At 39.4% G+C, this 12,559-nt stretch overlaps 1 protein-coding gene across 5 annotated transcripts in view; it reads right to left on the reverse strand.

The window, feature by feature from the left end:
* Positions 1 to 12,559, reverse strand: part of LOC135623342 (tetratricopeptide repeat protein SKI3-like) — a 54,636-nt gene that overhangs the window by 16,151 nt on the left and 25,926 nt on the right. For all 5 annotated transcript variants that reach the window (XM_065126197.1, XM_065126199.1, XM_065126196.1 and 2 more), the window contains 9 exons: positions 11,880 to 12,127; positions 11,632 to 11,803; positions 11,448 to 11,563; positions 11,298 to 11,355; positions 10,547 to 10,612; positions 8,964 to 9,182; positions 8,690 to 8,741; positions 8,140 to 8,513; positions 7,937 to 8,031 (listed from right to left, as the gene is read on the reverse strand). In XM_065126197.1, coding sequence (XP_064982269.1) covers positions 7,937 to 8,031; positions 8,140 to 8,513; positions 8,690 to 8,741; positions 8,964 to 9,182; positions 10,547 to 10,612; positions 11,298 to 11,355; positions 11,448 to 11,563; positions 11,632 to 11,803; positions 11,880 to 12,127 — 1,400 coding nt within the window. The remainder of the gene's footprint in view (positions 1 to 7,936; positions 8,032 to 8,139; positions 8,514 to 8,689; positions 8,742 to 8,963; positions 9,183 to 10,546; positions 10,613 to 11,297; positions 11,356 to 11,447; positions 11,564 to 11,631; positions 11,804 to 11,879; positions 12,128 to 12,559) is intronic.

Here is a 12,559-nt window from a genome sequence, read left to right on the forward strand (position 1 = left end):
CGGCGAGCAGCGGGAGGCGTGAGCGGCGACAACGGCAACGTTTCCAAGCAGCGACAGCGGCGAGCAGCGGGATCGAGATCGGGATCGGGAGCGGTAGCGGCAACGAGGGTTAGGGTTGGGTTGTCACTGATATAGGTTTTAGTTGGTTCGATTGAACCAACTAACCACCGGAGACCGAATCAGGACCGAACCAGACCTAAAATCCTGGTTCGGTCACCTTGGTTAACCCAGGCGCTCGGCCGAAGCGCCCAGCGCCTGGGCTCGGGCGAGCGCCCAAGCGGCGCCTCTTTGAAGCGCATCGCCTGGAAGATTAGCGAGGCGCTCGGGCCTCGCCTCGCCTCGCCCGAGCGCTTAGGCGAGTGCCCGAGCGCCTTTTTAAATCGCTGCAAAAGATATATTATTATAAATTCACAACAATAAGAGGTACTCCTTTTCCAAACGGAAATATATGGTCAATCTCTCATGCATCAGTTTCAGCCAATACACATGGAAAACTTCATGAAACAACTAGCCACAGAAAGGATATAAATTCTAAAGAAAATGCACCAACTGAAAGTCAATTAAATGCATTAGTTCCTCGATTACAAAGGCAAAGGAAAAATATTAAACTTATTAAATACATTATCTTAACTGAAAGAAAGGCTACAAGAAGCAACATGAGGACTTTTAAGTTAACCTGAAAACAAACCAATCCATACCACCCAAGTTCCCACCCTAAAAACTCTGATTTGAAAACAGTAACATCAATTATATAAATTTCATTCATAACTTAATTACGATGAAGAAACCTTCATTTTAATTAAAATAGGAAGGTAACTTTTATGTGATAACAATGTTGTTCCTTTGAGCAAATCACAAACTTGGCAATGATTTCTATGTGACAAATGACAACACTGACATAAAAATACATCAAGTACCAAATTATTTAGGGCAGTTCAAATTCTTAGACTGGATCAAAATGAATCCAAAAATCCTTAATTTGGTCTGCTAGTCTTGTAATTATAGTAGAACCAACTTTTGCATTTTGACACACAACAGAGATAGTAAGGTTGTAAGTACAGATTTGTTAAATTATAGGACTAGTAACCTAATTTAGGAAGTTACAAGATACAGGTATATTGAAACAGTATTACTATACTAATTTATGATCTTGACCATATATTTGAGTCACACATGACAAAATTAGGAGAGAACTTAAAAGGCTTAACAATAGAGTAATCGCCAGAATAGTGTTAGTGCTGTGCACCATAGATGAGCCTTTGTTTATGAACAGGCTTGAATAATGACAGAGACAATTATTAAGAGACTGCCTTTTTTTTTTTTTGCAACATTTTAGGCCAACAAAAGAAGAGGTCAGGAAACACATAAATAAAAAATCCTTAAAAATTGTCTCATTTTAAATGCAACTGCTGCTGGTCGCATGCCAAAAGTTCAGTGGCACATGACATGTAGGCAATAGACATTGGATCTACATATGTCATGACGCCATCCAGTCTTGAGCTTAAACATGTGGGCAACATATTGTCACACTGGAAGTAGATGACTCTACTGATTAACTTGTAAGGAAAATTTCTTTCTATTTGAATTGTATCTTTGTTTATCTCATTTTTTGTTAGGACTCTAGCAAGAAGAATCCTAATTGAGAGGGACATTCATGTAAAACCTACCTAAGCCGACCCCTATTAAAGAGATGAAGAGACCGGCTAGGGTTAGGAGGTTTTTTCTTAGAGAAGAATTATGAGTTGTAAGGGAATAGGAGTCTTGAGTAGGAGTCCTATTAGGAGTTGGTTATAAGTAAGAGACTTAAGTAGGAGTCCTATTAGGAGTTAGGGTTTAGAAGCCCTATAAATAGTCATGTATTCCTCCTCTTTTCTTAAGCAATAGATGAACCTTTTCTGCAGCCTTTGAACAGCAACTTGGAGAGAGGAACCCCTATAGAGTTCCAAGGAGGCCGATCCCCTAAAGAGATCAACCCCAAATTTAGAATCTGCAAGGGTTCTATCACCTGGTATCAGAGCAGCGTTCTTGGCATCTCGCTGCCCTTCCATAGCCATCCATCAGCCCTCCACAACCGCCCAAAGCAATTCCCATAATTGCTTAAAAGATCGTCGCCAAATTCCGCCATCATCTCCACCACCGCGGATCATCCCGTGAATTACAACAGGTTCTGGTTTCCTACCTTACTGTTGCTGCAATTTAGTTATCCCTATCCGAAAATCCAAAAAAAAAAAAATTGTTCCTATATTGCTGCATAAACTTTTCGTCACAAAGTTTTCATCTCTACAACGAAAGATACATTGCAGAATTTCAGCCGCATAGCACTGTTTGTTTGATCTTGATACTATATTTTCTCTGTCATATAAACTAACATATTACTGTCAATTCTCTCCTCAAATCTCTCAAATTTTTGGTGGAGATTTCGTCGAAAAACCGTTGTTTCTTCGACGACAATTCTGCTCTTACAAGACAACACAATTCTGCAACAAACTTTCACTGATTTCTATCAAACCTTTGCTGCTATCCACCATAGATCGAAAACTTTCATCCACAGCCCTAAAACTCCACCAAACCACACCCTCAAACTGCACCCAAAAAAGCCACAAAACAAACCTAAACCGCAGCATACATCTATCAATCCACCAACCCTTTCAACCATCACTTCTCTCAACCTATACATGCCTTTAACCCGTCAACAAAAGAGAGATCTTAACATCACAGATTTGGAGTCATATACTATGGCATCTGAGGAGGCAATCAATGCTAAATTTGAAGCCTTCGAGGCACAAATGAAGGATAAGATTCGGACTCTCCTTACCGAATTCAGTTTGGGCCGACCACCAAGCCCGAAGAAATCACATCAAGGAGAGAGCTCTAACCAATCACATCATGCCCAAAGAGATGACTTCCAAGAGAGGGGAGGCTCTATGACCGACCCCAACTATACGCACATGAGAGTGGACTTCCCTAGATGGGAAGAAGGAGACCCAATTGGTTGGATCTCGCGCGCGGAGTGATATTTTCGGTACCATAAAACTGCGGATGCATCCATGGTGGAAATTGCAGCAATACATCTTGAAGGGGATGACATACAGTGGCTTGACTGGTTTGAACACACTTATGGAGTCCTTTCATGGCGACAATTCAGAGAAGGACCGCTGATCCGCTTCGGACCAACTTATTACGAGAACATTGACGGACAACTAGCAAAGATCCGACAAACCTCCACCATTCAGGAGTACCAAACCAGGTTTGAAAGGATATCTAATCAAACTCGTGATTGGTCTGAAAAACAGCTATTGGGGACCTTTATTGAGGGCTTAAAGCCAGAGATCCAGAGAGAAATTAAGGCGCGACAACCATACATGCTTATGGCAGCCATCTCTTTTGCACAACTTCAAGAGGAGCGATTGAACCATGAAGCCCGGAAGACTAGGATCACTCCTCGACCTACAATACTAAAGCCCTCAGCCCCCCCTACTATCAACCGAGTCCCTGCACCGAAAAGGTTAACAAGAGAAGAACTTCGGGAGCGATCTGCGAAGGGGTTATGTTGGCATTGTGACGAGCCGTGGAGCCACAAGCATCGCTGTAGAAAAGGGAGACTTCTTATGATTGAACCAATAGAAGAAGAGGTCATTGAACATCCAGAAGAGAGCCTTGAATATGAAATAGAAGATATGGAAGAAGAGCCACAACCGACCGACATTACGATACATGCACTAGCCGGCTACTCAAACCCACAAACGATGAAAGTTGGAGGCCTTCTCAAACAACAGCCGATCACTGTTCTCATCGACACGGGTAGCACTAATAACTTCCTGAATAGTAAGGTTGATGCTCGGATGGCACTGCATATTGAAGGTTGCAGCAAGTTCGATGTAAAGGTTGCCGACGGCAAAATCCTAAAGTGCGACCAAAGATACCCGCAAGTGAAACTATTACTGCAAGACCAAGAAATTATCACCGATTTCTTCCTCCTACCAATCGATGACTATAAGGCAGTGCTTGGTATAGAATGGCTGACTACACTAGGTGATGTCTCTTGGAACTTTTCTAAATTAATTATGAAATTCTACTGTAAGGGCAAACAGATCATCCTACGCAGGAAGCGCGGAAGCAACGTTACCACTGTTTCGACCCAACGAATGGAGAAAGTTTTGCATAAGGTAAATGGTGGCTTTTTGATGCATCTTCAGCCACAACTAGAAGAGAAGAAAATAGAAATTGAAGATCAAAATCTTGCCCAATTACTTACTGAATTTGCCGACATTTTTGCTGAACCATGCGGTCTTCCTCCTTCTCGACAACATGACCATCGAATTCCAATCCTTCCGGGCAAGCCACCAGCGAGCACTCGACCGTACCAATATCCTCACCTCTAAAAAGATTAAATTGAAAAGATCGTAAAGGAGATGCTTGAAACAGGGGTGATTCGACCAAGTTGTAGCCCCTATTCCTCACCAGTGCTACTTGTACGCAAGAAGGACGGAACTTGGCGGATGTGCATCGACTACCGAGCTTTAAATGGCATCACCGTCAAGGACAAGTACCCAATACCAGTGGTGGATGAACTTCTTGATGAATTAAAAGGAGCTCAAGTCTTCACGAAGTTGGACCTCCGATCCGGTTACCACCAAATTCGGGTATGTGAAGATGACATTCCAAAAACTGCATTCCGCACACATGATGGTCATTATGAATTCTTGGTAATGCCTTTTGGACTCACTAATGCTCCTTCAACCTTTCAAAGTCTCATGAACGATATTTTTCGGAGCTTTCTTCGCAAATTTGTGCTTGTATTTTTCGATGATATTCTCATTTACAGCCCTTCTCTTGAGACTCACTTTCAGCATTTACGGATTGTTCTGACGAACCTTCGGGAGAATACTCTTTTTGTTAAGCAACCAAAGTGTAGCTTTCTCCAGCAAAAAGTAGAGTACCTTGGGCACATAATATCGGAAGGAGTGGCGGTAGACCCAACAAAAATTGAGACAATGCAAGGCTGGCCGAAACGTACAAACGTGAAATTACTACGCGGGTTCCTTGGACTAACAGGCAACTACCGAAAATTTGTTAAGGACTATGGGAAGATCAGTGCACCACTCACTTCTCTACTAAAAAAAGATGTTTTCCAATGGTTGGACAAAGCCTCTGTTGCCTTCGACAAACTTAAGGTAGCCATGACAACGACGCCGGTGCTAGCGCTACCGGATTTCAGCCGACCCTTCATCATTGAGATCGACGCATCTGGAGTCGGAATTGGAGTCGTTCTCATGCAAGATGGTCGACCACTCGCATACACTAGCAAGGCATTATCTTCCTCCCATCAAAACATGTCAGTATATGATAAGGAGATGCTCGCCATTGTACATGCAGTAATGAGGTGGAGACCCTACCTGATTGGCCGGCAATTTTAAATTAAAACCGACCATAGAAGCCTCAAGTATTTTTTGGAGCAAAAGATATCATCCCCTGAGCAACAAAAATGGGTAACCAAACTTCTTGGATTTGATTATGAAATTATTTCAAAAAGGGAAAAGAAAACGTTGTTGCAGATGCACTCTCATGGCTACCTAAGCAAGCTAAGGTTTCAGCCATCTCCCTTCCTACCACTAGTCTCCTCGTGGACATTAGGGAAGAATGGAAGAAGGATCCAGAGATCAGCAACATTATAAAGGAGGAGGATCCAAGTGCAATAGCCCACTTCACTTGGGATTCGAGGGATCTACGCTACAAAGGTCGTATTGTGCTTATACCTGACACCCCTTGTATCACAATCATCCTGCATGAAATGCACTCCATACCTTCAGCAGGGCAATCTGGATTCCTAAGAACCTACAAAAGAGTAAAGCAAAATTTTTATTGGAGAGGGATGAAAAAAATTATTGCTGAATATATGGCACAATGTGATGTATGTCAACAGCACAAGGGTGAAACTGTGGCAAATCCAGGGAAACTACAACCACTACCTATACCGAACTCGATGTGGACTGATATCTCCATGGACTTCATTGAAGGGCTGCCACCTGCCAAAGGTAAAAGCACAATTCTCGTGGTGGTTGATCGACTTATGAAATATGCTCATTTTTGTGCTGTGAGAAGTCCCTACACTCCTGCTAGTATTGCCCAAGTTTTCATAAAAAATATTGTTAAACTGCACAGGATGCCAAGGTCCATTGTAAGTGATCGTGATAGGATCTTCACTAGTAAATTTTGGACCGAGTTATTCCAGTTACAAGGCACCAAACTCAAGATGAGCACAGCGTATCATCCACAAACTGACGGCCAAACAGAGGTGGTAAACAGGTGTTTAGAGACGTACCTTCGGTGTTTCGCTAGCGATCGACCAAAAGAGTGGGCAAAATGGCTTCCCTGGGCCAAATGGTGGTATAATACTACATATCATTTATCTACAAAATGTGCCCCTTATGAAGCATTGTATGGTCGACCGACCCCTGTGATTCCAAAGTATGTAATTGGCTCGGCCAAGGTAGATCAGGTTAAACAAGAATTGATTGATAGGGACAAACTCCTACAACTGTTAAAAGATAATCTCTCTACAGCTCAAGCCAGAATGAAGCAGCAAGCCGACACACGACGAAGCGAAAGAGAATTTTCAGTAGGAGATTAGGTTTATCTTCGCCTACAACCATACAAGCAACTCTCCATCAACACTCAAGCCTCCATGAAGCTATCTCCACGATTTTTTGGGCCCTATTAGATCACAGAGCGTATTGGAGCAATGGCGTATAGACTTAAATTACCTGAGGATGCCAAAATTCATCATGTCTTCCACGTGTCATGCCTGAAGCCGAAATTGGGAGAACACGAGTCACCCCAGATCCAACAGCCCAACACCACTAAGGATGGAGTTATTCATGCTCAACCACAAGCCATCCTCGATCGCAGGATCGTGATGCGTCGCCGACGTCCCTCTACTGAAGTACTAGTGCATTGGAATAATTTACCACTTGAAGACGTCACATGGGAACCATATGAGAAGCTGAAGACCTGGTTCCCTAAGTTCATGGAATCTCAGCCTTGAGGACAAGACTGATTTGAAGAGGGCGGGTCTGTTAGGACTCTAGCTAGAAGAGTCCTAATTGAAAGGGACATTCATGTAAAACCTACCTAAGCCGACCCCTATTAAAAAGATGAAGAGGCCGGCTAGGGTTATGAGGTTTTTTCTTAGAGAAGAATTAGGAGTTGTAAGGGAATATGAGTCTTGAGTAGGAGTCCTATTAGGCGTTGGTTAGAAGTAAGAGACTTAAGTAGGAGTCCTATTAAGAGTTAGGGTTTAGAAGCCCTATAAATAGCCATGTATTCCTCCTCTTTTCTTAAGCAATAGATGAATCTTTTCTGCAACCTTTGAGCAGCAACATGGAGGGAGGAACCCCTATAGAGTTCCAAGGAGGCTGATCCCCTAAAGAGATCAACCCCAAGTTTAGAATCTGCAAGGGTTCTATCATTTTTTCCCTCTGTCTTCTTATTGCTTTTACAGGTTCCAGAGATTCAAACTTTTGAAACTTTCAGCTTGATAAAAGTTGCAAGTTGGTGTATTCAGTTTTTACATGTGATTTTCTTTTATCCACGCTAGAATCTATTCAAAATTCTGATATGACAAGCTTCAATATAGCATTTCTTGGTTTCATCTTTAAGCACTCAAGGCTAGCAGGTGGATCATCTACTTGGTTACAGATTTTGAATTGTGCAACAATTAGACAATGCAGAAAGGATGCAGAACTTGTAAATAAAAAGCAGCACAAGTCATACATAACACTAAAAGCTAAGCCACATAAAAGCATGTTAGACTAATAATTACAGAAAACCAAGATTGCATAAACAGCAATAGGATTCCTCATGAAAGCTTTTAGGGCACTGGTAGAAATTGTTGTCATAAGAGGAGGATCAGATATAGGATGCTAACACTCATTACCTTATTAAAAGACTGTTAGGATACATATGAAGGGCCTTTCTTAGGTAATCTACTCCCCTGTCAATGGCTACAGTTTGAGGAGACTCCTGAGTTATCTGCAAAGTTAAACTCAACAATGAACATTTATACTATCCTGCTTCAAAAGAGTACAGAGAAGAAAAAACTACATACTGAGACTTGTGACTAGAGAAGAATACTCTTACCAATTTGTTAATAGCGGTAATGGAATGTATTTCAATGGCAATACCATGAGAAGCAGCAGCTTGAGAAATGGTTGGCAGAAGCGACTGCAGTTGTTTATTTGTGTCTAAAGCATTTAATGCACAGACGATGAGACTCATTCTTGTATTTTGCAAAAACTCACTTGGAAATTTTCTAATTGTTCTAACTACAGAGTCATATCCTGAAATGTTGTACATTAGTGTGCATATCAACCCAAGGGAAGCAGCTGCACATGTCTGTTTCATGGTTGAGACATTCTCAGCCAACTTTCTCGCCACAGTAAGAGCTAAGTTGTATTGTCCAAGTTTCCACAATGCAACAGCATATATTTGCAAGCCCTTACTATCAAGGAATCCTGAAATATTAATGACATTAAAAGTACATGTAAATATCATTAAAGCCTGCTCTGCTACTAGTTATTTCCCCAGAAGTAAAATTGACACATTATTTATATCTATGATTCACATGAAATTTGCAGAAAAAAATTTCCCCACATTAGAACATGTGTAGAAAATAAGTTCAAGGCCTTACCTTCTTTCTTCAAATTTTCACACTCTTGTGCAGCATCAATTGCATGTCCGGCCTGCAAAAAATAAAGAATGTGGAGAGCATAAAGATACGCAAAAATGCTCCATCAATGATGCATATGTATACATGGAGATGGCATGAGGAGTTGGGGGTTGGAGGGAAGGAAATAAAATTGAAAAGGCATTTTAGAAAAGCTTCTACAAAAATGAATAAGTAAATGATTTTTTATTCTGTGGACTAAAGGCATTCAATGTAACCAAAACTAAACATAATTTACCTTACAAAGTGATCTAGCAAGGTTAACTGATACATCAGTGAAGGAAGATTGAAGATCATGCTTGAAGTTGGGAAACATTCTCAAAGCACATCGTGCCTTCTGATAAGCAACAATTGCAGACTGATAATCAGTCCGTGATTCACATACTAAGCCATGTAAATTATGGGACTCGGGTAAGTACGGAGCCCTTTGAACGGCCTGCCCTATGGCTCCAATTACCTGCAAATCAAATGCATGATATTCTGAAAACCTAATTAACAAACATGACAGGCATATACATATGGAATGACAATGTAGTCTACAACTGTTAAAAACAAAAACCAAAGTGATCCATCAACTGATGAATGTTACTAACATCTTTTCTCACCTAACCAAGTATAGAACAACTAGTCTTATCTAACTTCAAAATCAGTGTTACCTTAGTTTCTTGCATCAACCTGGTTAAAATTATGTTTTCCGTGAATTTATGACTACATTGAGAGTTTACAGTATCATCTGATTCTGATATACCCGGATCCATAACCGGCACCCCATTCAAGGCCAATCATGATCCTTTAGATCCACTACGATGGGTCCTATCAATTCTAATTTTGTCGTCACTAGCCGAAACCATACTGATCTTACGAACTTGACCATCATGTCAAACTCTAATAATGGATTCTATAAACCAATGGATGTGATAACACTAAATCTGGAACATTTTGGTTTATGAAACTTATAAATTTATATTCTAACTTTTCACAGTCAGACATACCCATAACACGCAATAAATTATCAAATTATTAATGAAAATCCACTACGATGTGTCCTATCAATTCTAATTTTGTCATCACTAGCCGATAACATACTGATCTTACGGATCTTACAAACTTGACCCTCATGTCAAACTCTAATAATGGATTCTATAAACCAATTGATTTAATAACACTAAATCTGGACCATTTTAGTTTATGAAACTTATAAATTTATATTCTTTCACACTTGGACCTACCCATAACACGCAATAAAATATCAAATTATTAAGAAAAAAATTCTTCTCTGATGCATAGGCTGTAGACAAATCTATATCGAATCAGATGCCATAAAATCCTTCTCAAGTGTCAACATCCACAGAACAGTGACCAAAAACTGGTTATAAATGTGACTATCTCATGTCTCAAATCTGTCAACTTAGATGAGAACAAAAGTTCAAATTAGATATCCACAACCCAAACTACATTCAAGCTAGACACTATCTGTTTAAAAAAAATATCATCACAGATTCACTTATTTGGCATTCACAATTGGCAAATTCTAGTATGACCACACAGCATGCCTTAAACATTTTAATAAGAAATTACAATATATATATATATATATAAATATAAATATATATAGATATATATATATATATATATATATATATATATATATATATATATATATATACATATCTCTCAATATTTTAGCGTGCTGAAATGCTTGAACAATTTGTGCTTCTCTTTCAGCAAGTCAAGAAACAAACATGGTTAAGCCTTAACCGTTAAGGCAAATAGTTGTGGCTTTAGATAAGCGAACACAATAATTAACCAAAATGTCAATACCAGCGGGGATGACAGATGACCAGAAAGAACTGCAAGTGCACAAAGACCAACTTGAAATTCAGCAAGCTGCAACCAAATCATAAGCACAATCAGGAAACTATATAGCTAAAACAACAGCCTACAAATAAGTGGAATTACAATGTACAAAAGGTGATAATATTCAATTTTCAAATGACAATTGTGTAAAATATCTGGAAAACAAACAAATAAAGAAGCCTATCTGCAGTGGCTTGATTATTTTGAGTGTAAATAATTTATTTCAGACCAACTTGAAATTCTGCAAGCTGCACCCAGATCATAAGCACAATCAGGAAACCATATAGCTAAAACAACAGCCTACAAATAAGTGGAATTACAATGTATAAGTGGTGATTATATTCAATTTTCAAATGGCAAGTGTGTAAAATATCTGGATAACCAACAAATAAAGAAGTCTATCTGCAGTGGCTTGATTATTTTGAATGTAAAGTAATTTATTTCAACATATAATTAAAAAACCAAACTACAGAAATCTCAAAATCGCAATTTTTTCAAGAAAAAATCAGTTTTTTAGTAGTCACATAAATACATTATAATGAAATTCATTTTTTCAGAGCTTGTCTGTCGATTAATTATGAAATTATAACAAAATCAATAATCAAAATCAAATAAATACTTCATTATGAAAACCCTTGATTAAATTGCACATGCAAAACTTCAATGTGCTCAGAAAAGAGAAAGGCAATAGAGTATTGGAGAGAAAGGCACTTACAGGCAGTGTCTGCACAGCCCACAGACAGCTTTCAAAAGCTTCATTTGTCGAGCAAAGCCTAAGATAATATTTGTCAATGGAAATAATTTGCTAAATGTCAAAAGCCTAAGAAACATGATATTTGGGTCTTGAGAAATATTCATTATATACCCATCCTGATAACTAGCTGACATGCCAGCCCATGGTAATGCCAAAGAAGGATCTATGCTTCTTGCACGATCAAATGCTTGACATGCCAATTGCTTTTCTCCCGAGTTTCTATAGAGCTGCAAACTAACAAAATCAGATTATTATGTTTCAAGACTTGGCAATACATGAATGCTTTCATCATTACCGTTCCCAGATATGCCCATGATGAGGAAAGAGACACATCCAACTGCAACGCTCTAATCAAAGCATGTTGCTTCAGAGCATCACTGCTAGCCAGACATCCCAACAAAACCCAGAACTCCTTATTAACTCCTTCCAGCAACAAGCCACCTAGGGCCATCCTCTCAGGTAGCTGCCTAATAAATACAGAATCAATTTAGCCTGATTCTTATATTCAGATGCGATAACCAAAGTTTTATTTAAATAGCTTACCAAATTTCCAAATAATTGTTGTTTCTCTCTTCTAGATAGCCAATAAAATCAACAGAGATTGCAATATCAGTGTAAATATTAGCCTGCCATGGAGCCAAGTGTAAAGCCCGCTGATACGAGTGTTTAGCACTAATTGCAGCTGAATAGCATGTCTTTTTCCAGCTGATGATGGAAGATTTCAAGAGATCCTCATCTATTTCATATCCAATCCTTCCAGTTCCCCATGGATAGCATTTTGCATATGCAATCTAATATCAACAAAAAATGCATAAAAAAGTAATTCAGACTTCAGAGTTCTGTATTAACATGCCAGATAGTGAAAAATAAGTCATTTGATAAATTGAAGCTTAACATAACATGATACCACAAAACTGCAACATTTCACAACCAATTTAATAAATTGAACCAGATCTAAGGTTCTTAAACCCTTTCTACCCCCTCATTCTCTCCCCTTGCACTTGCCCTAACTCATCTACTCTCCCAATCACTTTTTCACTCACATATCTCTCATTTGCACTCTCTTGAACTCCACAAAGCTGCGATTTGTGGATTGGATCAAGCATAGGAGGCTAATTAGGGAGAATTAACAGTATGTAGCTTCTCAATCGCATTTAGCAATCCATTTGGTCTGGAGACATGACAGCGACTTGAACAGTAGTGTCTCAACTGATGATGGCGGC

Source organism: Musa acuminata, chromosome BXJ2-9, assembly GCF_036884655.1.
Source record: "Musa acuminata AAA Group cultivar baxijiao chromosome BXJ2-9, Cavendish_Baxijiao_AAA, whole genome shotgun sequence".
Classification (NCBI taxonomy): domain Eukaryota; kingdom Viridiplantae; phylum Streptophyta; class Magnoliopsida; order Zingiberales; family Musaceae; genus Musa; species Musa acuminata.